Source organism: Thamnophis sirtalis, unplaced genomic scaffold (assembly GCF_051295495.1).
Source record: "Thamnophis sirtalis isolate CommonGarterSnake01/CBP01778 unplaced genomic scaffold, rThaSir2_p1.2 scaffold_2, whole genome shotgun sequence".
Taxonomy (NCBI): Eukaryota; Metazoa; Chordata; class Lepidosauria; order Squamata; family Natricidae; genus Thamnophis; species Thamnophis sirtalis.
The window spans coordinates 33,608-58,685 of record NW_028261382.1 but is presented as its reverse complement, the minus strand read 5'-3'; the positions used below and the strand labels follow the sequence as shown (position 1 = coordinate 58,685).

Here is a 25,078-nt window from a genome sequence, read left to right as displayed (position 1 = left end):
GTCAACAGCCCCAGGCCTGCTGGAACAGCCAGGTTTTTACAGCTTTCCTGAAGGCCATGAGAGTGGGAAGGGTCCGGATCTCTGGGGGTAGCTGATTCCAAAGAGTCAGAGCAGCCACAGAGAAGGCTCTCCTCCGGGGGCCCGCCAGCCGACACTGTCTGGCTGACGGCATCTGAAGGAGGCCCAATCTGTGGGATCTTACTGGCCGCTGGGAGGTATGTGGCAGTAGGCGCTCTCGAAGGTACTAAGCCATGTAGGGCTTTAAAGGTAATAACCAACACCTTGAATTGCGTTCGGAGACCAATTGGTAGCCAGTGCAGCTCGCGGAGGACAGGTGTAATTGTAATTTAATAAATTTATATGCCGCCCAATCCCGAAGAACTCCGGGCGGCTTACAAAGTACAAGACTAAAAAGATAAAAAGTTAAAAAATAGGGAAAGAGAAAACAGATTTAAAAAGCAACACACCATACACTCAATCTAAGTGGGGCTGGACTTCGTTCATGAGGTCAACAGTCCCAGGCCTGCCGGAATAGCCAGGTGGTTTTAGTGGCTTTTCGGAAGGCCGAGAGAGTGTAACGTGGGTGTACCTCGGTGCACCCAATATCGCTCGCGCGGCTGCATTCTGGACTAACTGCAGTCTCCGAACGCTTTTCAAGGGTAGCCCCATGTAGAGCGCGTTGCAATAATCCAGCCTTGAGGTGACAAGGGCGTGAGTGACCGTTTGGAGTGCCTCCCGATCCAAATAGGGCCGCAATTGGTGCACCAGGCAAACCTGGGCAAAGGCCCCCCCTGGTCACAGCCGACAGATGATGTTCCAGTGTCAGCTGCGAATCCAGGAGGACCCCCAAATTGCGGGCCCTCTCTGAGGGGTGTAAATTTTAACCCCTCAGGGGTGGTACAAAGTTCATTGCCATACCCTGCTGATGATACTCAGCTGTGCGTATCTGTCAGGCTCTTCAAGGTTATTTCCCAGTACCAATAAAGAGAACATGTGGCTCAATGTTGAACCATGGACTACTTGGTGCTCTCTGAGCTTGGTTGCTTGCTTGCAGATGTTTCATTACTCAACATCATCTCAGTGCTAGTGAGTTTGTGGTTTGCTCTCTGTTTATATACAGCGGCTTGACCTGCCGGTGTTGGTAGCAACGTGGCTTTCTCTTGATTAGGATATCTTTTGCTGCTTAATGTTTGTCGGTTATTAACCCATGCTTATCTGACTGTTAGCAGCTGGAGAAGATGTCTTCTGGTGTTTTTGTTCTCTTCTTATTGTCTGTTTTGAATGATGTGGAAAAGGTGATTTATTTCTATGTGCATGTTGATGGTTGATTTGTCTGAATGCCAAGCTTCTAGGAATCCCTGAGCATTTTGGCAATTTAGCTGGGTCTAATCTTAGGCGTAGGATACTCACACTTTCCCAGTCGAAGCTATGGTTGAGTCTGTCTACGTGTTCTGAAATTAAGGAGCTTTTGTCCTGTCTTCTGGGTGTTGGTGGGCACCCTCTGCTTTTCTTCCGATTTGTCCCAAAGAGTGGCTATTACAGGCTTTACTGCTAGCAGAGGCAGAAGGAATGAGTCGAAACCAGCAGCTACAAATGACATTTCATTCCCCACTCTTTGAAGCCCAATTGTAAGGTCAGCCTCACTTGTGGAGAAGGGGAAAGGGAAATCCTCTTGACAGTGGAGGTGGGAGGGACTACATGTCTGCAGTTCCCAGAAAGGACGGGGATCAAACGTCTCTTCAAAAAGCTAATGTCTGAGCGCCCTCTTGTGGATTCGTGGAGAATTGTGATTTCAGCAGGTTACCTTGAGAAATCAGGCGAAACCTGGAAAACCTCCCCCCCCCTCCCCACCTTGAGCCCCCCCCTGGAAGGAAGTTAATGACTGAATATGCAATGTGGGTGTTGTAATTAAAATGGAAGAAAATTTCAATTTATGAATAATTTTGGGTGTATTGTTATTATTCATAATGCAAATTATTCCCGCAAGATGCTTCTGCATCAGATTCTAAAAAGTAGTTTAATGAACGAATGAAGGCCAATGTACGTGTCCCAGAGTAATGTTGCAGGATCTCATCTGAGTCGGTTACCAGGACCAGAGGTTTGGTCTTCCGGGCTTTCGCATCCGTGCTGGAGCCCATCCTGAGGGAGCTTCTCTCTCTCATCAAACATACACACACTCTCTTCTAGAGAGAGAGGTTCCCCTGAGGATGGGCTCCAGCACGAGTCCGAAATCCCCGGTGACCAATCCAGGTTGGATCTTGGTTTAATTATATTTGCCAATTCTCAGTCTTTTTTTCCTCTCTCTTCTTTCAAATTGGTTTCTCTTGGTTATTTTTAATATATTTTTCTTTTCTAAAAATGAGTTCTTTTAGATTTTTCTTTTTACATATATTGTTATTTTATATCAGTTTTATAGTTTACCTTTATATTTACTATCATAAATATATTTAAGAAAATGTAATTGAATTTTCAGTTGAAGAAACTGAAATAAATTTTAATTGTTTTAAGAAACATTTTGAGACAACGTAACTGAAAGTTTGTAAAATTCAATAACATTCAAGACCAAGCCCTCTAACCCACCCACTCCCAAATAACTGAGCATCGCAAAGGTTGCAGGATTGGCAGATTTCAAACCCCAAGGGAACTCTAAATACTTAGTCAATTTTTGTTCTGCACCAGATCAAACCCTCTATTTTGTATTTCCATTCACTTTTTATGTACACGGTAGTGTACACAAATGTTGACCCAAAAATCTAAGAACTATTGGCTGGTATACAAAACTGGCCAGTTGGGAAAAGGGCCACTGGGGTTCCCAGTCTTGGCTCAGGCGGAGGCCCCGGAGGGAGTCCCAATGGCTGGAAGGTGGTGGCTTGAGAAATATTTAGTTCTCAAACATTTTGGTCCCTCGACCCCTTTACCTTATACTCTTAAAATGACCGAGGACCCCAAAGAGATTTGCTTTATGTGGGTTATATTATATAGCTATTGATATTTGCTGTGTTAGAAATTAAAATTAAGAAATGTTAAGATGTTTAGTTATTTAACACACACAGACCCCCACACACACCCCGGAAGATCCAAGGAGGACTCGGTGGTTGTCTGGCTCCTTCGGGGAACCGCATTTGACGGCCTGCAGCATAAGAACAGCCCAATATGCTGGCTGGCCCCACGCAGTTGGCTACTGAACCCACTGAAGGCACGTGGCTGGGAAGGCGCTACTTGTGTTTTGTCTGAATAGGTGGTCAGCTTACAAACCAACTTTCTTTTGAGAGGTTACTCTTTCGGCACCAATGTGAGGCTTCTGGCAGGGAATGATACAATATTCTCTGTATATTTCCAAAACAGGAAAACATTCATATGAAATGGACATTTTTATCAGCTTTACATCACTTCGATGGCAGGATGTAGCCCTTGTTAATGCTAAAGTCAGCCAAACACGTTTTTAGGAAATTTGACCTTTCTCTTATGGAAAAGTATAACATCCCTGGATCCTCTTCAATTGACTGAAAATCTTCCCTGCTAAACAAGCAAAATAACTGCTAAAGATAATTGTTTTAAAACACTTTAAGACGATGCTGAGGCAATGTAGAAGAAATTGACCCGCAGTTTACGATTTAAAAGGAAAAGGAATAGAATGACCGGAGCCTCCATTCCACCAGGCCTCCTGAGTGCCTGTCAGCCAGCACTCGGGACTTCCCTTCCCAGGGCTGGGCCTCAGAGGGAGAGAAACAGAAGCCAGCAGAGGCGAGTTTTTACCTGCTGAGCCAGGTCCAGTTCTAACCTTCTTTGCAGCTCCCAGCCCACCTCGGAAACGTGACTGGGGGCGGAGGAGGAAGGAGCAGCCGCAGTGGGTCCTTCCCAAGGACACCGGCTGAGTACCAGAGAGCTCAGCTTAAGGAAGCCCCTGGACTGGCCCAGAAGAGCCTCACTTGCAGGGGGGGAAACTTCGTGCTGGTGAGTAAGAGGGAAAAGGAAAGTGGACGATCTCTCCTTCCTCATCTAGTCCCACATAACCTCCTGAATCCAGACTTCCCATTACCCAGAAAGAGTCACTGGGTGTCCCTGAGCACAGCCGCAGATTAGGACAGGTTAAAAGGAGGACGGGGGCCGCTGGGTGGGGACTCTGGGGAGGGGTGTGTGTGTGAGTGAGAGAGAGAGAGAGAGAGGGAGGGAGGGCAGGAGGGAGGGAGGGAGGGAACCTACATGCCGATCTGAGTACAGTCCCCAGTCCCTGGACTTGCCTAGGTTGTTCTGGGGGGGCAACATGGGTTTCCTCAGCTTGTGTACAAAAATATCAAAAAAGTGGAAGTGCGAAGTGTCAGGAGCAGAGCAATAAACGGTGGTGTCCCCCTCCCCTCCAGACCAAAGGAACACCTTGGAAGAAGGATGGTTTTGTTTTCCCATCCTGATGACCAACACTCTTGTGTCCCCTTGCAACAGGGGTAGGTGCTTCTGTGTGGCAGGAACAAAACAGGCTCTGCAATACCAAGAGAGCGGCACAAAGTGAGCCCAAGGTCAGAGTCCCATTAATCTCCTTCCAGCCTTGGCTTGATCTCAGAGCATTTCACCCCCGATGACCTTGCTGACTTTTACTCTGCTGTATGGCTTCTTCCCTCCTTGCTTTTTCAGAGCTTCCAGATCATGCTTTAGCTCCTGTCATTCGAGCAGACACGGGCCTTCCTCTTCAGGCAAGCTTTGGGAGACGCCCCAGTGGGCTACTCTTCCAGGGCCTGGACTGGACTGGATTAATACAGGTGGCTCTTTTACACCTTTGAGGCTGCGGCAGCCTAGCCCAAATCTTTGGGTGGGCTGGTACAAAAATGCAATGAACAAACATGTTGCCACTTCCTTCCTGAGTAGAGGGCAAGTAATTGGCACACCTTCTTCCAAGTCAGAGTCGGCCATCAATTTCACATACTTTCAAAATATCCGAGTAGAATTATAAAAAAAAGTGTGAGTATGAAACCTATTTTTTCAACCACTTGCTCTTTTTAAATGGTTTAAAACAAATTCCTTCAGGATGGCAATACAATAATACAATACAATAGCAGAGTCGGAAGGGACCTTGGAGGTCTTGTAGGCAGGAACCTCATACCGTTTTAGATAAATGGCTATCCAACATCTTCTTAAAGACTTCCAGTGTTGGGGCATTCACAACTTCTGGAGGCAACTTCTGTTCCACTGATTAATTGTTCTAACTGTCAGAAAATCCCTCCTTAGTTCTAAGTTGCTTCTCTCCTTGATTAGTTTCCACCCATTGCTTCTTGTTCTACCCTCAGGTGCCTTGGAGAATAGCTTGACTCCCTCTTCTTTGGGGCAACCCCTGAGATATTGGAACACCGCTATCATGTCTCCCCTAGTTCTTCTATTAAACTAGACGTACCCAGTTCCTGCAACCATCCTTCATATGTTTTAGTCTCCAGACCCCTAATCATCTTTGTTGCTCTTCTCTGCACTCTTTCTAGAGTCTCCACGTCTTTTCTACATTGTAGCTGAATGCAGCATTGCAAGTGTGGCCTTACCAAGGCATTATAAAGTGGTATTAACACTTCACATGGTCTTGATTCTATTTCTCTGTTTATGTAGCCTAGAACTGTGTTGGCTTTTTTGGCGGCTGCTCCACACTGCTGGCTCCTATTTCAATGGTGGTCCACTAGGACTCCAAGATCCCTCTCACAGTTACTACTATTGAGCAAGGTACCACCTATACTGTACATACCAATAACCTGAGAATTAAACTAAAAAAGGAGAGGATGTTTAACAATAGTTGGCGAAAGCCTCCCATGCTTGACTTTTCAGCAAAGTGCTTTGTGTGCAAAGGCCTTGTGTCAGTTCTGTGGGACCGCACTGCACCGAGACTGAGGGAGGCCTGTGGAAACCTCTGGCAACTGGGTGGGCATGTACTCCTTCATGATCGAAGGTGCTCCATTTCCACGCCTCCCCCCAGGTGCAACATAAACTGTTTTAATTAATGATTGGCCACTAAAAGACATGACCACTTCACCAACATCGGGCATTTCAATTGAACCATTGCCCTGCTGACTAATGAAGAAAATAATTCTTGCAAATGATCCCAGAGAAAAACCATTTCCCACTGAGAAAGATTCTGAGCAATCAGTTAAGAGTGGCAGCACAGAGTTGTATTTGTGATCAACAGCTGGAGAGCCTCTCCAGCTGTGTCCGTACAATGGTGCAGAGTGAAATTAGTCTTTCTTTTTTTAAACAAAAGTTGTAGCAGACTCTAGCTCTCTGCCTGGCCTGGTCTCCTAATCAGAGCAGGTATATGAGTGAGGGGCAAAACAGGGCACGCAAACTCAGTCCCAGCTGCTCACCCTGGGGGGGATCCCTCCCATTTCTCCCCCCCCTACACCTCCCCTAATTGGTTTCACTCCAGTTGGTTATCACTGACCCACCATTTGTTTTCTGGTATGTATGTATGTATGTATGTATGTATGTATATATATGTATATGTATATGTATATGTATATGTATATGTATATCTGTCAAATACATTTTCATAGTGTCCAGTATATTTGTCGAGTTCTAAAATCTTTTATGAGTGGCCCTACACTTAGAAAGGATATTCCAAAGAAATTTATTGAATTGAAAGCTTTGTTTATTTATTCATCCATTAATCACATTTATCTGGACTGATTAAATAGGCGGATGGTCACAGCTCTCTAGGCAGTTCACACAATGCAGGTAAAGTAGAGTACAGATGTGGCGTAGAAGAAGGTGGCGTTCAACGGGCGTTTGGTTAAAACCAGCCTCGGCTGGAAAGAGAGAAGGAAGTGAGAAAGAAATTCAGCATTGTCCTACCTTGATTCTCTTGCATAGTTGGGCGGGGGGGGGGGGGGGAGGAGAGAGCAGCTCTGCCAGGCTTCCAAGAGTATCTTAATTATAGTTGCAACAATAAAGTCAGTTCCGGGAGTTATATGGTTATCATTCACCAACAACCTTATAGCCTGGTTTGAACTAATTAAAGTTTTTAGACTTTTCCCAGAGGGAACCTCGGATATAGCAGATTCCACTGACCATCTAGAAAGTTAAGAGAGTGTGGATGACTACAATTGCAAATGGGCGGATAAGTGACAATCTCCATTTCACTGAAGCCCAATTAAAAATAGCTGCAACTGTCTGACTCTGTCGAATGCCAGAGGATCCAAAGCTACCCACTTCAAGCAAAATGAAAGAGATTGCAGACTTGGCCTCTCTCTCTCTAACATCCAGGCAAGGAAGACCTGTGGAACAGAAAGAGGCCAACTCCCTCTCAATTGTCTGATTCCTTTGTCAGTTTTTAGTCAAGGGAGGAAAATTAGCTTGCTTGGAACACTGACATTATGCTTGGTTTATTGATAGTTGCCTAAGCTATGCAAAAAGTCCAGGTAAGGAAAATCACAAATGAAGGATTGAAAAGCTTTAACACAATCCAAAGGGAAACAACTCCTCCTCTCAACCTGCTTTTTAAAAAGTTGTCCCTGTTTTTTCAGACGAAGCCACTATGAGGGATTCTGTCCAGATGGTGACCCTGTGGGGCAAAGAAGCCCCTCCCCACAGCATCACAGCTATCCTCATCACCGATGACCAGAGAACCATCGTCACCGGGAGTCACGAAGGCCAAGTCTGTCTTTGGGACCTGTTGCCAGACCTCCAGGTGGGAAACCTTTTCCTGCTCCCAGCACCCCTCCGGTCAGAGGGAAAGCTCCTCAACAAGGACCGCCTCTCCCCCGGGCAGAATTGCCCATTCCTCTTGGGAGACCCTAACCCTTTCACAGGCCAGGGAGGAGCGGTTTCATCCTTCTCAGTAGAATGCTGTTTTCCATCTAATCCGTGATTGAAAATCAGTCCTTTTGATCTTGTTATACAATTAACCTTTTGCCCTTGCAGATGTCATCAAGGCAGATGCTTTTGGGGCACACAGCATCAGTGACGTGTTTGGCAAAGGCAAGAGATTTCGAGAAGCAATCGTACGTGGTCAGTGCTACTGAGAACGGGTCAGTCACTCGGCATTTCCCATGACACCTCATCTGTGGAAAGCTCTGAGTTGCAGGAAATAAGGCATGCTGTTTTGGAACAGTAGAGGCGCCCTGTGGCTTTTCTTAAGAGTAATTCTTACTATGGTAGGTCAGGACTGGGATGAGCATCTCTGAGATTTCAGGTGAAAAGGGGGCCTAGCTGTAGAAGAGCCCCAGAAGGTGTTTTCATAAAAGAGGGAGGCCCAAGAAGAAAGGGAAGATTGGTCTTCCGAAATACAGAGAAGAGACGGGGGCCTTGAGCCATTCTCCAGCAACACGAGAAACTTTGTGTAACCTGCCCCTGATGCTGGCTGCTAATAGAAGCAAGGTAGCTTGTTCTGAGACAAAAGTCATTTTCTATGCTTTCTTTAAGACAGCTCACAGAACAGAACTGTTCCACTATAGGTGAGGAAGTTTAAGCCTTAACCATTTTAAAAAGCAGATTTAATCATATTTCAATAAAAACTGGTTTCGGTGCAACTTACACCTTATCCACTTCCATCTGTCCTTAAATTTCAAAGTAAATCCCATTTGTGTGTGTGTGTGTGTGTGTGTGTGTGTGTGTGATAGCTCATCATCAATTGTTCTTTTGGCAGAGAGATGAGCATTTGGGACATCACCAGTGGACGGTGTGTAGAGAATACAAGGCTTCCATTTCGGCACACAGCCATCTGCGTAAGTAGAATGCATCCTTACCTGTGTTCTCTTGAGTACCATCTCCTAGCAGCTTCTTCTTACATAGGTTTTGTTGGTGTCTCCAGTAGTTTGATGAAAAAATGTTCCAGAGGTGAGAAAGGACTAAAGTGAATACATCCTACATCTTTTTTTAAAAATTGAGTAAAGATGCAACTAAATGAAGATTTCACCAAATGCTTAGAAGTCCCAAACTTCTGGTAAGCACTAGGGATTCAGGAACGCTTAGACTGAATCTGGCATGCTGTTTCTTTGAAGGAAGGAACCAACTGGATAAGACCAGGCCACCAACAAAGTACGTAGCTCCTGCTGCCACGGAAATGCAGCTGCGCACATCTTCAGTCCCTGCTGTGGTCTCTCTAGCAGTGGGGCCATGAGCCTACTGGCAAAGTGGCTTCAGGCTTGGAACTGGTAGAGAAGTCACTGGTTTCAGACAGAATCTGCAGATAGCTCCAAACAAAATGCAATGGCTTTGTTTTATTGCACTAACCTACTTCTGTACTGCAGTGTCTCTTTAAGTGCATGAAATTTAGAATTAGAATTAGTAGGTTCAGGAAACATTTATAAATGGAACCCAGTCATGTGATTTGCTTGCATGGTAGGTGAGGCCGAGAGGCGTCTCTCTTCCACTTGTGCATGAGATCTCTCTGTTCTGTGAAGAAGTATCTGCTTCATGCATCTTTGGAACAGCACCCATAAGAGATTGAAGTGGGAATGGAAAAGGGTCCACGGGGCTCCCTTTATAAGTCTAGGATGCTACTGTGAGCTGTCCAGATGCAGTATTTTGGTCGGCCACGAGAGGGCAGAATGCACTTGGCCTGATCCATGCATCTCTGGGGTTGGCGTGCCGTTTGGTAAAGGATGTTCCCAACTAATGTCTAGTAGGGATAACTGGTGTGCTTCTCAGTGGACTCCGGTCCTGCCAGCTAACCTCTCTTGCCTTTCCTCCTTTGTACAGTATTACCACAGCTCATTTCGCATGGCAGGAGACGGCTGGCTGGTCTGTTGTGGGCAATATAACGACATCCTCATTATTGATGCGATAACCCTAGTTGTACTTCACACATTAACCTCTTCTTCCACTTCAGACTGGATCAGCTGCATGTGTTTAGTGCATTCTCTGAGGATTCAAGGTATATTTGCTGTCAAAAATATGCAAGTTGGATGCTTCTATGGGAAGTTATCATCCATGCTTCTCCATAGATACTGTGATATATAGGAGGATTGATGTAAAATTATACAAAGAAATCACCTAAAATTTCTTTGGTGAGTGGGTGGGCACATGCCTGTTTGGAAATTACAGGAATTGGTCAGAGCTGCAGAATACAGTACTGTACATCATTGTCAAGAAGGCTGGTGGTTTCCTCCCAGAAGAGCCTTCCACCTGCTGGGGAGGAAGGCTGGATTCTCTGGGCCTCCTTTTCTTCTGGCCACACTTCTTAAGCCCTGGTGCAAGGACAGTTCTGCCTACTCTCCGAACCCTGGGATAGTGAATGAGGGCAGAGCAAGCCTACTTGAACAGGAGCTGCAAGGACCCCAAATGGGTGCACCCACCCACAGACACAAAGGGGGGCACCATGAGACGCCCCCTGGAGGCTGGGTTTAGGTGCATTGGCAGGGTCTTGACCCTTCCATCTCAGGCAGGCAAGAGCAGCAGCACCGTTTTCTTGCCCGCCACTCCTGGTGCCCCCTGCTTGTGACTCTCCCACAGCCATCCTGTTTCGCTTTTCCAGAGGATTCTCTACTAGCCGTCTCTGCAGCAGGGGACCTTAAAGCCTGGGATTTGTCATCTTCGATCAGCAGGATACAGGTGAGAAGCAGCAAAGGGCCGTATCCTGGGCCAGGTGTCTCTTTCTCTTCAGTCCGGCAGTGTCGATGCAGGGGGGGGGGAGGATTAGCAACATCCCTGTGAGTGGACACAGAGGGGCCCCAGGTGGTGTTGAAACTTCTGGAAAGTTCTGCATCCAGGCCCCAAGCTGAATGCAAAGCAAGTTGTTACCTAGAAAGGAGTGATCGTATTTGATGTTAAACATGATGAGAAATTAATTTCCTGGACCTGACATGGATTTTACAGGGAGAAAAAAACAAGTCAGGCTTTTTTAAAAGGGTCCAATTCGAATCTCAGACAGATCAGAATAACTAGAAAATAATTTATCTTACAAAGAATTCCTAAGATTTGGTTGCAATTATATTTCTAGCATAAATTTCCTAAGAGAATCCAAATCTTAAAATATGTATATTTCCAAACAAGAAAATATGGGCAACTTTCTAACTGTCCTAAATCAGATATTGTATGGCTTTTGGCATAAGAACTCACAGCTAGTATATTCTGAAGGAGTACAAAGGGGCATAGGGGGTATTCTAGGAATCTAGGAAACGTCATGATGCACAAATACTCTCTTTTCTCAGGAAAAAAAAAGGGACTTTTACTTTCAGTTAAAGTAGATTCTGTGCTCCGTAGATACGCCAGTATAAAATCTGCCATCAGTCTGGGGAAAAGTCAGTGCAGTCTCCCTCCAGCTTTTGCTGTTTGTTTCGTGTTCTCGGTCTTGGGTTTTATTTCGCCTAACCTATGACAGGGTAGAGAATGTCCTGGAGGTCTCCTAAAATCCCAAATTTCTTCTTTCCATTCCTCCCCCCAATGACCTTTCCTTTTTCTTTCAATGTGCAGGAGAAGCAAAAGATTTTTGAAAGAGAATGCCAGCCTCTGGGCTGCACACCCTGCATGGCAATCCGATTCTGCACTTATACGGAGAGGCTGCTCTTAGTTGTATTCTCCACCTGCTGGAAGGTATTAGTTTAGTTAAGCAATGCATGCAATATTAGGCCTTTCTTCACAAATAACTTTAAGAGCTTATCAAAATGCAGAAACTGAACGAAAACCAAAAAATAATCATATACAAATTGTAATAGAGAATTAAGTCATACAAAATGATCATGAATAGACTAGTGTTTCATAAACCATATCAGACTAAACTAATGTTACTGATTTTAACACACATCCATTTCCCCCAATTTGAGAAACTAAATTAAAGCTATACCAGAATGTGAACATTCATGTTTCATTTCTTTACAGTAATGAATCCAAAGAATGTTCTTGCCTTTGCAAAAGGCATTTTGTTATTCTAGGTCAGAGATCTTCAAACTTGGCAACTTTAAGACTTGTGGACTTCAACTCCCAGAATTCTCCAGCCAGCAGAGCAACTCCCAGAGAATTCTGGGAGTTGAAGTCCACAAGTCTTAAAGTTGCCAAGTTTGGGGACCCCCGTTCTAGGGGTTTCCTTCCATGTTTCTGATAACTTTAGTGATTGAATGAGTTTAATAAATGAACTGTTATGCCCTGAGCTGATGAACTGTCTGGCCACGGTGTTCCTGGTTGTGCCAATGCTTTTCTCCACTGCACTTGCTGGACAAAAAGAGCCCCCCCCCCCCCGGCCCTCTCAGAAATCTTCCACAAGGCCTTCATCACACCCAGATTTTCCACTGTTCCAAGATTCCTCACGCGTGTATTCACATTGCTCCCATGATCTGTAACTGCTTGCTCTGATGAGAGGGAAGTAGAGGATGGGACAGGGCTCTGGCTAGAAGGGACAGATACGTATCTTTAATTCCCCTCTTTATAGCAACGGGGGGGGGGTCACCTTCCTCCTCTTTGTCTCTGGCTCCAGGTGTACGATTACTGTGACTTTTGCTTGCTGTGGACTGAGTTTAGCCCAAGCAGCCAGGCCTTGGCAGGAGGGGAAATCCTGGCTGCCCACCGGTTGATCATTTGGACAGAAGATGGGCATGGCTACATCTATCAACTGGTGAACAGGTGAGTCACACCAAGTGCAAGGGAGTTGGCGGAAGCACCACCTGGATCCTGTGAAGCCTTTTTATGGCGAAACCCTCCACATTTCTAGGATCCCGACTGGGGGACCCTCCCTTTGGTCCAAGGAGCTCTTGGCCAGGCATCCGCATGGCCTTGTTGGCCGAGAGGGCATGCTCTTTGGGGCAATTCCCAGAAGGAAGGCTACCAGAGTGGCTTTCCTTCCCATGCACGGCCAGAGGACTGATCCTTCCTCTTCCCATGTCTTTAGTGGGCTTTCACGGAGCATCCAGCCATCCAAAGGAAGGGTGCTGAAAGAAACCGTTCATCCCGTTCTACTTTCTTCTACTGAGGTGCAAGGCAACAAAGTGAGTTGGCTGGGTTTCTAGAGACTTCCCTGGGTTTCCATAAATGCAAGCACCATTACCAACCAAAACCCATAAAGCTAGGAAATGAGGGCATTTTCTCCAAGGATTTTCAGTTTGCCATTCGGATCTCCATGGATTCCATTGTAGGAAGTTAAAGGATTCAAAAATGGCTCCTTGCTTTCTTTCATGCTTCTTGCATCTCTAAATTTGTGTGCTCTAAGCTGAAAATGAATTTATGAGTGAGTGGAAGCCACTCTCAGCCTCAGGCTGTTCAAACTGCTAGAGGAACACAGGTGGAGGTGAAGCATCATTATCATAAATGAGTGCGTTTCTCAGACCGCTGTACTAATATGCAAGAAAACACAGAGAAAACTGTGGGAAGAGGGAACAAGCAGAAGCAGAAGCAGAAGCGGTCTGCAAACTGTGAATTGGGACTTGTGGGTGCTCCTCAAAGATGCTGAAGAAGTTGATCATTTGCCAGCTAACACAGCTCCTCCCCTTCGGGGATTTTATTTTCAATAGAGTTTTTCTTACGTCATGGGCTTCATGAACGAAAGGAAGGAACCCTTTTATAAGATTCTTTATTCTGGACAAGCTTCTGGGAGGATTACTTTATGGCACGTTCCGGATGTCCCTGTTTCAACTCTAGATGGCTCTCCAAAAGGTTAAAATATTTTTTTATTTTAGAGGTTGCAAAAGATGAAAATGGGACCTCCTAGCGTAAACTCCAAGACTTGCTATTTTGCTTATCTTCTCTATTGTATTCAGAGGGTGGAATGGGTTTGGCTATATATATATATCACTGCTAAATAATATAGGCATTGGGAAGGGAGACAGTAGGTAGTGCCAATGGCTAGAGGAGGCCATTAGGAGGGGTGCTTGCACTCATCTTCTGCTTATTCTCCATCCAAAGGCTTTTGCCAGGCCCTGAACACTAAACTAGCGGGACCCAACTCTCCTCAAGGACAGGAACAGGAAGGTGCCACCGCTGGCATCTCAGGGTTTTTTTCTCCGCAGTGATCCCAGTAGCAGCCTCCAGGACTCTGCAGGATAACTTCAACTTCTACCATCCGGTAGCTGAAGGTACCCCTGATCGCCCCTGGGGAGCTCCCATCACGGTTTCTACATACATCCCCAGCCTCCAGAAGTTGGTCTGTGGATACAAAGACGGCAGAATTATCACAGTACCAGCTTTGCATGCGGCGAAGGCCAGACTGCTGGGAGAGGCTTCCGTGCAGAAAGGTGAGCAGCTTTGCAGCTTTACAATAAGGGGGGGGGGAGGCATTAAGGTTCCCCCCTCACCTGAACAAAACCTCCCTCAACTTCCGAGTGCTTCAGGGACACTGACTTTTCTTGGCCAGGAGCTCTTTCTCCTGGGCCTCTTCGACTCCTCGCCCTCCACGCCTGCAACCGTGGGTTTCCTGGGGGTCCAACTGAGCTTGGCCTCTTGGCCCTCAAGCCCAGAACAAGTGCTCGTCCATCGCCACAGGGCAGCCATTTTATGAACATGGCCTCCCCCTCTACCTCCGCCGGGGTCTAGAAAGGCCGGCTCCGGTTCCGGCTGCCCGGGGGTCGATCTGGAAGACCTGCTGCTGGATTCCCCCTCGGGGAGCATTCTGTGCCGCCCACTCCTCTCCCGCCTGCTCCCAGGGGCCAGCGGGAGCCCCGCGCAACGCCCGCCTCAGCCGGGGCTCCTGGGCTGCAGAAACACGGGGCGGGGAGGGGGGGTGATCCTGGCGTTACTGGCCGCTGCCCGCCCAACTCTTTCTCGCAGACGCCGCGGCGGCACGCGTGCTGAGCAGCGGCAGCGGCGTGACGGCCCTGCTGGTGCTGCCCGGCCGGCCGACGCCTTGCTGGCTGCTCTCCGGGAGCCGGGACTCCTGCGTCGTCTGGTGGGACCTCTTCACCGGGGAAGCGCTGCACCGCTTCGCGCTGGACGCGGGTCCCGTCGCTCGCCTGGCCCTCTTGCCGGACAGTTGCAGGGTGAGTCGCGGCGCCCGAGGTGGCTCCCTGGGAACTCAACCAGGCGGGCCGGCTTCTGTTTCGCTCCAGGAGTTTCGGGGCGGGCTAGAGGGGGCTCCTGCCCTGAGCGGAAGCGCCCCCGAGGGCGCCCGCCACGTGTAGCCCGACCGAATAAGTCTTCCTTGCTTTGTTTAGCGGAAAGGTCACCGCCTCGTATGCTGCGTGTGTAGCGACCACTCCGTCGTACTTTTGCACGTGCAGGAGCGCGCCTGCCTTCTGCGTGCCAGGAAACACCTTTTCCCCGTGACGGCGTTACGGTGGCAGCCCGTGGAGAATCTGCTGGTCGTGGGGTGTGAAAATGATTCGGTTTACGTTTGGGACATTGAAACAGGTGACGGAAGCGAGCCTGCCCCGATTCGCCCCTTCTCAGCCCCTGGGCGTCCTTTGGAGCTTCTTTTAGTGATCAGCAGGAGGGAACAAACGGACTCTCACGTGCCCCTTATTCTTCCTCCTCCAAGTCCTATTTGTGATTATTACAGGAAGCAAAATTGGGCCCGAATAGATCTGCTTTTTGTCTCTCACCCAAAACCTAGACCTGTTATAAATAGACTGCAGAAATGGGGGTGACAATTAGATAGCAGGGATCTATGCCATCATCAAGTGGCCATCTCAGTTATCAGCTCAGTTAATTGTAAGTTTATGGACAAATAGCCATGGACCCTGAATCCTTATCTCTGCTTGTCCGAAGAGAACCCCGATTTCGATTGCAATAATTGGGGCGGCCACTAGAGGGCAGCGTTTCTTAGCCTTAGAGCAATGGGTCTCAACCTTCCTAATACCGCGACCCTTTAATACAGTTCCTCATGTTGTGGTGACCCCCCCCCCCAGCCATAAAATTATTTTATGTTTTCCGTATTTTTTCGAAAATATGTGTTTTCCGATGGTCTTAGGCGACCCCTGTGAAAGGGTCGTTCGACCCCCAAAGGGGTCCCGACCCTCAGGTTGAGAACCACTGCCTTAGAGGAACTGTACCTGTCCAGGTTTGAACTATCAGAGGATCATCGTGGTCTATACTGGCTTCTTTTTAATAATGAGCTTTGAAAAATTGTGGCCTGTTCCTGGAGAATGCAGGGAAGGTGAAGTGGAGACCTGCTGCTGTGAACATCCACCTTCCTTCCCCCCTTTGCCTAGGAAGTCTAGAGCGCCATGAAAGCGGGGAGACGGCCAAAGCGATCCTCGTTTCCTGTGAAGATTCTGGTCTTATGGCCGACCCTCTTTATGCAGCCTGGGAAGAAGACGGCCAGGGAGAGAAAGGTCTGGGAGGCTCATTGTCCAGCTCCTCGGCCTTTGGCAGTTTTTCCTGCAACAGGCTCGCTCATCAAAGAAGGTCTTTTTGTCATCAGGTGAATACGCAGAAGGGAGCAGTTGCTGGGTGTGTGAATAAAAGCCTGGCTCTTTTGCGCTCCCTTTAGAAACCTGCCTCCATTTCTTCCCTCTTTGGAATGCCCCTTCCAAGGACCGAGAGCTCCCATTGATAGCTTTTAGCCAGGTGTGGTCTTTGTTCTACATCACCATATTTGGTGGCTTCATCCATTCAACCTTGAGAAAAAGGCATCTTTTTAATTGCCCAAGTGTTGAAAAATGGGCATACAGTATACTTATTAGCCCCCTCATCCATACAAACTTTTACAGCTTCTCTATCTGCCTGTGCAAGGTCTGGGCATTTTCAGATGTCAAGTGTGCATTCTGCAATTAGTCATACCCTTTTTTTTGTTCTATTAGCCATCCATAAGTTTAGAGGAATGTTTTCAAATGAAAATGAAGTACTCGCCAAGAAAAAGCAGCAGCAGCTCTTAGTAAGAAAAATGTGTTTAGCAAACAAGAAGATGGCCTTGAAAAGGCTCCCTGGCTATTGCTGCTGCACATATGTGTTATGTTTCAAGGGGTCTCTCCTCTTCCCCTCCCCTTCTTTGTGATACAGGGAGAAATGTGGGAGGAGAGGGCTTTTCCAGGAAAAGACGCAAGTCAGCAGCATCTGCAGGCTTGAGGAAAAGAGCACAGGAGACCTTCAGGTTTTCCAGTTGTTTGTTCTGGGGCCTGCCTACCTGCTCTTAGAATGGCTTGGAGTCTGCAGATTAAAATTTGCCTTGGAAACAAGCTTGTCCTTTCTCTTTGTCTCTTTGCTTGTTTGATCTGTTTACAGGTTAAGGATGGCCAACTTTGGAATGCTGATTTCTGCCTCATGGAGGCTGACCCCACACATTGCAGAATTGCTAGAGTCCAAAGCGGAAAATAGGGCTCTTATTAGAGGGGGCTGCTAGGGGAGAAAAGGGGTCAAGGGAGGGCTCTTCATTTCAGAAGAGGAAGCTTCAGCATACCTGCTGCCAAGTGGGAAGGACCTGCTGGGGGGAGAGAGCCAGGTCCCCGGGGAGAGAGAGGGGAGATCCCTGGACAGACTGTATTTGTGGCCAGTGACCCACAGCCACTTGGCTGTGGATGAACTGAGCCTAGAAATCCCTCTGACCAGTTAAAACTCCCCAAGCTTTTCCTTTATGGCTGTTTCACTACACATTGGAAACATGTCTGTGTCATTTGGTTGTTGCTTTCCCACATTTCTTTACTTACTGAAACGTCATTTATTCCTCATGCCTTTCTGTTTGGTGTTTTGCTACAGTATTTTCAATAATGGCTTGTTTTATACTTCTTTTCAAAAGTGAAACATTTGCATACTTATTGATTACATTCATAGTTGTGTGGCATCCACCTGAATTGAATATAAATACTTTGTTATACTACTTAATTATAGTTATTGCACTGACTATGGTAACGTCAACTAAATGATTAAAACATTTACCTTTCAGTTAACTGCTCTCTGCTGGGCTCAGGGGCCTTTTGCTGTTTGGCCATTGAGGGCAACATGGGAGACCATGAGTGTCAACATGCTCCTTTTTGATTTGGAGAAGCTGGTGGAATTGCTCTGCTCCTCTCAGGCCAATGGACTGAAGTCCTCCAATTCCTTCAGCACCATCGACACTTTAAAGAGAGCCAGAAGCGCAACAGAGAAAAGGACATTAATGTTAAAGAGAAACAGAACTTCCGGCTCCCTCTCTCCGCTGGATGGGCAGGGCAGAGTGGCCAGTGAAGAACAAGGCTCTGGGGAGGTGCATACAGGTGGAACCCAGGTGGAACCAAGTGATGGTATCAAAAGACGCAAGAAAGCCAAGAGTTCCAAGAAGACGAAAAGGCAGACCTCTAGAAAAACCAGCCCAACTGTTGCCACAGAGGCAGCCAAACTCCTTTTGTCCTGTTTCTTCCCCTGGGGTGTGAACAGAGAGTTGGACGGTCTTTGTGTTCAGTATTTAGGTATCTTGAGACTTTTCTCTCCTGTCTCCTTTGGACTGCTTTCAAAAAACAATTATCTTACTTTGATGTTACCAGGATGGAACGGTGCTAATCCCGAGAGGATGGAAAAGCAGCAGGAGGTAGTCAATCTGTTTTCTAGCAAAGTGCTGCATTTACACAGTAAATACTCTAGTGCAACCCAAGAGCAAGCAGGCAAGAAGAATGGATGGAGAAATACTGTTACTTCTACAGAGCAAAGGCTGGTTTTGGCGTATTTGTTGAGCAGGATGTCTTTAGTTCAAAGGATAATTAACAGGCCTTCTGAAAAGACCAGGTAAGACTGAATCTAGCTTTTTCTGAAATAAAAATTGATTGCTGTACAATAGTTAGAAGAAATGGGCAGATGACCAGTTCTTACCTACCCTATGTCATTCACGTATAATCTAAAATGATGCATTTGGGGTTCCCCTCTCCCCAGTCAGATTCTGGTCACCAGCCTATTCCTTTGAAAGTCCTGAGCTTGCCTGGTTCCTGGGAGAAAGTGGCCTCTGAGGCTTCCTTGCATTGTGTGTCCCACTCTCCTCTTTCACAAAGGAAGATCTCTCTCTGTATATATACTAGATATAGATATAGACAGGCAGATAAGAGAGACTGACTGTTGGCCCTTTGCTGTCTGTGTCGGGGGGGGGAACGGCGTTCCCTGAGATACAAACGATCTCTTTGCTTTCAGCCTCATGAAGCGCAACAAATGGAGACCCACAGCCTCTGTGGTCTTGGACGATCTTAACCGGGAGTCTTCTCCAGGTGAGTCCTGGTGACACAATCCATGCTGTTTCTTAGGGGTACGTTGTGAGGAGAGGAAACCTTCTTTCCCAAGGGAAGATTCAGTTGTGAAGAGAAGCCATAGGCTGCCTCAACCCTTCCAGGCCCTAAAAGCTTCAGAGGCTCCAGGCCGCCCAGAGGACCTGAGCAGGACCGAGATCTCTCACTCTCTCCTTCATTTAATAATTTCAGCACATGGTACAATAGAACTGAACATTATTAAATAAAATATAAATTCCCCAATATCGTTCACAATAAAGATAGGAAATGACCACAAATATAGGCAGGTAGAAAAAAACCAAGAGAAATAGAAGTCTTAGTGCTGAAAAAATTGTAAAAGAACACTTAAAAATCTTTTGGTGAGATTAATTAGATGTTTAATTTTTACAGGCTTTTGCCTCAGAGCAAAATTAAACTTCCCGTACTGCAATTGCTTACAAAATTGTTTTTAAAATTTACCAAGATTTCATTTAAAGTAAACAATTTACTTTATTTGCTCATAGGCCAAAAATAGTAAAAGAAGGACCTAGCATAGATTGACTAAGTGAAAGAAGCTATAAGAGAAAGTAGCAGGGGAAAAGGCACCTGTGCCCCTGCGGGTGCGGGAGGGTTGGGACGAGGGAGACCCAGACTCTGGTTCTGCTTTGGAGTGATTTTGAGCCAGTCCTCAGCCCTCAGCTGAGAAATGGACAAGCAGCTACCCGCCACCCGCACTGGGCCAACCTGGTAGCTTATGGTCAACATTCTTGTGAAAGGCCCTTCCGTTTTCATTTCACATGCCACTCTTGAGCAACTGTCAAGGAAATGGATCCTTTCCAGAGAAAATTATATTCTGTAGGAACAAAATCCTAGCTGACAATGTTTCCTCTGCTTTAGGCATGTTCAGGTTTCCTGTTTGTGAGGCAGATAATCGTTCATTTGTCAAGTTAATTTCTTGCTGGAGAGACCAATCTGTAGAGGTAAGAAATGGACACCATTCCAAGGACTTAAAATCCTCCCAGGGTTCAGCTGGGGGAACAGTCTTGCAGAGACCATGGGTCAACAAAGTGGAAGTTGATCCTGAATGGGGAGCATTTCTTTCCCATGCTCTGGGCCATTTCCTTTGGCACAATCTACAGAATTTTGTATGAAAGTGGCAACTTGGCACTCGGCTAAATTGCTTGATGCTTAATCAAGGAGTCCCTGGTCATGCCTCCATGTGTAGAGTGCCCAGGGGACTGCTCTGGCTGAGCCTTCAGCCTTCCAAAGGGAGGGCAGCAGTTAGAATGGGAGCTGAACAGAAGAGACCACAGCCTGCTGGTCTCTTCATCTGTAGAAGTACCATGTGGCTGACTCCCATCTCTGAGCGGGAGGCCTTGGTGGCTGCCATAGGTATCAAGACTGTTTCGTTGTACACGTCAAAGCTATTTGTTGTAGGAAAAACTTTTGAACAATTCAGGATAAACATTCCCTGCATATAGAAGAAAATATGTGCCCAGCCCCTTTCCCTGATATGCATGGGATATTTTGGAATATTTCTCCTCCAGCACTTTCCTTCCACTCAGCCTGCAACTGTTGCTAGGAGACCCCAATTCAGCTCTCTTTGCTCCTTCCCTGAATTGCCCAAGTATACTTGTCCCTTCTGGGGAAGGAGTGGGGCCAAGAGGCCTGCAGAATCTAGTCAACAGAAATTTAATTCCCCCGCTCTGTCTCTGGCAGGTGATGGAAGCCACTCAGGCAACATTGCTGGCCGAAGTGGAACAGAGCATGCAGCAGGCGGCCTTGGCTGGAGGTTGTGGGCAGACAAATTCTACCAGATGGGGGTCAGAGCGGACCAAGAACCCCCCTTCGCTGGATGCAGCTTTCGGTAAGTTCACAACAGTCATTTCGGGAGGACGTGCAGAGCAACCCGAGGCCTCTTAGTAGGCCTATCCCTATTAGTTATGGAGGCAGGAAAGTGGTGAAAGCCACTTTTACGAGCCCTGCATTTACCTGTCTCCTGCATTGGTTGAATGGTGCCACCCCCTCCCCCACCGAGTTATGCCAAGGACTGCTGCCAGTTGTAGATTTGGGTCTCATCTTCCAGCAGTGGTGCTTGAAGAAAGAGACCTGGTGACGGCACTGGCTGTGTCTTTGTAGAGTCCTGATAGAATCCGGCTCCCTCATGCAAGGGAGTGAAAGGACTCCACCAGAGTCCACTAGACTTGACCAGAGTTTTGTCCTTGGTTCTTCTTAGACAGCTGTGACCAAGGCCTTTAGCCAGAGGGCTGTTCTCATGACCATGGGCTGCACTTCAGCTGGTGTCCATTAGAGCTTCAGGTTACAGCTCTTTCCTGTGAAGACATAACACTCAGTTTAATGTTCTCTCATCTGACACCCACCCATGGTTGCAGTTGATTCCTCTCACTTTGTCAATGCCCATTTACAAGTGTAGCTCTAACATTAGTGGTCAAGTATTGAAGGAAACGCATTGGAAGAGCCTGTAGAATTGCAGCTTATTTCACTCCTTGCTTCATGTTGTTTAGCAGAGAACTCCTTAATGCAACAGAAATCAGATTTGCCAGGCATTTTACACAAAATCCAATTGTCCAGGCGCCATACCAGGTTTGTCCCAAACCTTAGGAGGATAGATTCCAATAGGTCAAGCCTCATATGGAAGCATATATTTGGGATGCCCATGCATGGAATCCTTTAAAAAGGGAAGAGATGGTTAAGCATCCACGTAAGCGCAGCAGCAGTGCTGGCAAGTTAGTAATAACAGGCCATTCCTGCCGAAATTTGTGTGAACATCCCTCATAACCCTCCCAAAAAAATCTCTGTAATGGATTGCACTACGGTATGTGCATAGTTAAGGGAGTGACCTCTGCGAGCCTGCCTCTTTTCTTCCCTGCTCCCCTGGCATGGGGAGTCCAAGAACTGGGGGCTGGAAAGGACCACAAGGATCATCTAGTCCAATGGTGGGTTCTGGATCTCGTCGCAACCGGTATGCTGTGGAGGGGCCGGACATCCTCCTCGGGCATGCGCACTGTGTGCGCACACCACCACTCTGCAATGGCCCAGCTGCTCGGTGAGGTCGCACAGGCGCCATACACGGTGCGCGTGTGTGCAATTGGCCTGTTTCCCTCAAAAAGAGGTAAGGAACGCGGGTGGGCGGGCCCACCAAAACACTGTTTTGGTACAGTAGCCGCTGCTCCCAGCTGCCACCGGTACGCCCGTACTGGGCCATACCACCCGGAACCCACCACTGATCTAGTCCAGCTGTAACCTTATAGGACCCAGCCATGTGCAGCTAGCCCAATGTGAGCTGTTTTCACAGCCACTCTTCCAAATCCTGCTGGAAAACACCAATTTTATGGTAGTAGGGAAGAAGAATTCCACTCACTTTAGAAGTGCTGCTGCATTTGCTACTCGATTGTAGGCAAAAAATTGGGGAACTAAGCTCCACTGAGTGGAAGCAACACATGGAAGGGCATTTCTCTTTTAATGTTGACTTTTGTTGAATTGGTTTTAATCTCAAGATTTGGAAGGGTGGGCTTGCGATTGAAAGGTTATAATATCTTGCTATTCTTCCCAGGCACCATAGGCATGATCAAGTGTGAGAACTGCATAACCACACCAAATGTCGAAGAAGATGGGGAAGGTTCTGCAGAGGAACTGGGGATTCCAGGTGAGTTTCTTCTGATCGGTGGAGCCATCATGCCAGCAGGTACCTACAGCTGGTTTCAGCAGCTTTTGTGTCAGATTTTGGTTGGACATCGGGGGGGGGGAATCTATGATTGTAACAATGATTCAAGCATGGAGCTGATTTCCTTAGAAAATGGTAAACACTCATGGCTGGAAGTGGCCATGGGTCAGAAAATTCTCACAGAGCAGGTTTGTATCTTTCAAATTGGAATATCAAAAACATAATTCATATCATTATTACTCAACAGGTGTAAGCAACCCACTTCCTTGGGTATCCAAATTGTGTTCCTGTAAGGTGTGTTAGAAGAGTGGTTGAATTTTCCCATGAGAAGAATTGTTGCAGACATAGAAGTGTCTCCATTATTCTTGGCTGATGCTGGCTTGGGAATATCTTAATAATAACTGCGTAAGGTTAATTTTTTAATTTGTAGTAGTTTATCATTTGATGGTCTTTAAAACATTGCAAGTGATTAAAAGCAGTGTAAAAAATAAACATAGTCAACCAAGGGCCTCATGCATTCTTAGTGGTCACTGCTTAATCCAAGGTCTAGGAGGTAGTGGACATGAATGGGCCCTAAAACACCTCCTTGGCAAGGAAAGGCAACTTCCCCTTAGGGTAAATTGTAATTCATTATTCTGCAATTAAATTAGACATCTGTGACTAACAGTATCCCAATTTGTCTGCAGGGCATTAGAGCTCCATGGCCCTTTTTGTCTTCTGTAAGTAAGGCAGGCATTGATGGTGAAACTGGCCAGGCGTAAAGCAAAATATTCCCTCTTTCTATTTCTGGCCTGTCAGGAGAGGAGAAAATAAAGAAATAATAGATTCATGGAGATTTAACACATTTTATCTTCTTCTGATTGTGTGTCTGTTCATTTATACAATGTATAGGCCTCCCATCTTACCTCAAGGTAACTCTACTTACAATCATAAATCATGTTCCCAAAGGATATGAGAGAAGGACCGGGAGACAGGAGCCTGCTTGTTAAGGGAAGGAAGTACCAGGGCTGATATATTGCAAGAGAGATTTGGCAACATCCCTCTAGAACTCTGTTCAGCGGCTTTCATCAGGATGATATTGCCAGTGAAGGAATGGGGAGAACCAAGGTCAAGTTATCCTTTCTGGAGAGCCAGATGGCTTCACTCCCGTGAGTGAAATACATGGATGCCCCTTTGGCAACCTCAGGGAGGAATAAGCAAAGCAACCTACTCGCTTAGCTGCCTCTCTCCGTTCAGACTTTGGATGTTTCCAAAAGTGTACCAATTTGGCTTCCTGTGTTTTTTATTTCATTTTCAGTTGTTCCTGGCAGCTTTGCAGCACTCTGGCGGGATCTGACTGTACTTAGCACACTGATGCAAACAATCATCCCACCTGCTCCAGTCAGAAGGTCCCAGCCACAAATGTCTTTCCATCCGAAGTTCTTGTGGAAGCCAACATGCCTGTCCTCAGAAGGAAGGCTGTGTTGCCTGGCTAGAGGAGCCCCCTCCCACGTCCCGGTGGTGGTGGTGGTGGTGGTGGTGGTGGCAGCAGGCAGGCAGGCAGGCAGAAGAGGAGGTAGGCATTTAGATGAAATGGATCACAGCTCTGTCCTATGAGGGGACTTTCTCTGGCATTAGAGGTTGTTTAGAGCTGGCAGTGAGTTGATAGGATGACTGTCACAACAAACCATTATTGACGTATGTTCAGGTAAATATAAAAGATCACCTATAATAGAAAAAATGAGTTTTTTGGGGGATGAAAGAAAATATCAGGAAAGGTTATGTGGATCGACCATCTCTTTGATGACTTTAGCTCTGTGAAACTGACTAGTATCCACCTTGGTCATCAAATCTACCCTACGTGGGTAGAAAATGATATGAAAAGTGAGAGCAGGCAAGTAGGAACCAGAGGTCGTAGGGATTATGGCCAGTTGCTTCCTGGGATTGAACCCAGCGGAGGATAATTTCCTGATTATAACTGAAGACTTGTATTGCCAAGTTAGCCCTTCAAACCTCTGCACTTCTCAAATGTCGATGGTTTGAATGTAGCGGCCCTGATGGTTTCCTGTATATTCACTATTAGAAAGATATTCATGTTTCTAAAGAGTCCCCCGTGGAAATGGTTTCAGGTGGGCCATTATCTTGATAGTCCATAATTGGCCTTAATAAGCTGCTAGTTTGGCTGACTCAGGTCAGGCCTCTATGTTGGCTGGTTCGTGTTCAGTGACCCTGTTCCAAAAGTACATTGTTAGAAAGCCCATTATGAACACTGCACACACTCGGGAGAAGTGGCAGTTTTGCAGATTGATGGTGCGATGTTGCCACTTTAGAGAAAAGGATCCATGAATTATTGACATAATGAGTTAATGTTGCTTGATTCTCCAATGAGGCTGGTGCTATTTAATGGCATTTTCAAGGTCCTTCT

General features: G+C 46.7%; 1 protein-coding gene across 1 annotated transcript; it reads left to right on the top strand.

The window, feature by feature from the left end:
• Positions 1–5,672: 5,672 nt before the first annotated feature.
• On the top strand, positions 5,673–23,477 carry WDR72 (WD repeat domain 72). Its single transcript, XM_087703884.1, has 20 exons — positions 5,673–5,697; positions 7,491–7,654; positions 7,888–7,994; positions 8,612–8,690; positions 9,667–9,841; positions 10,442–10,518; positions 11,380–11,499; positions 12,377–12,522; positions 12,788–12,884; positions 13,407–13,548; positions 13,902–14,126; positions 14,659–14,867; positions 15,042–15,237; positions 16,038–16,249; positions 17,708–18,522; positions 18,919–18,992; positions 19,887–19,969; positions 20,709–20,856; positions 22,564–22,656; positions 22,922–23,477. The coding sequence occupies exons 2-20, from the start codon at positions 7,502–7,504 to the stop codon at positions 22,975–22,977; spliced, it is 3,207 nt and encodes a 1,068-aa protein (XP_087560010.1). The 5' UTR covers positions 5,673–5,697; positions 7,491–7,501; the 3' UTR covers positions 22,978–23,477.
• The last annotated feature ends 1,601 nt before the right edge of the window (positions 23,478–25,078 follow it).

Excerpts from the sequence above, each read along its gene's own strand:
- WDR72 (XM_087703884.1), top strand. The coding sequence starts at position 7,502 with ATGAGGGATTCTGTCCAGATGGTGACCCTGTGGGGCAAAGAAGCCCCT. Across the intron at positions 11,500-12,376 it reads TATTCTCCACCTGCTGGAAG|GTGTACGATTACTGTGACTT; the intron begins GTATTAGTTTAG and ends CTCTGGCTCCAG. Across the intron at positions 14,868-15,041 it reads TCTTGCCGGACAGTTGCAGG|CGGAAAGGTCACCGCCTCGT; the intron begins GTGAGTCGCGGC and ends TGCTTTGTTTAG.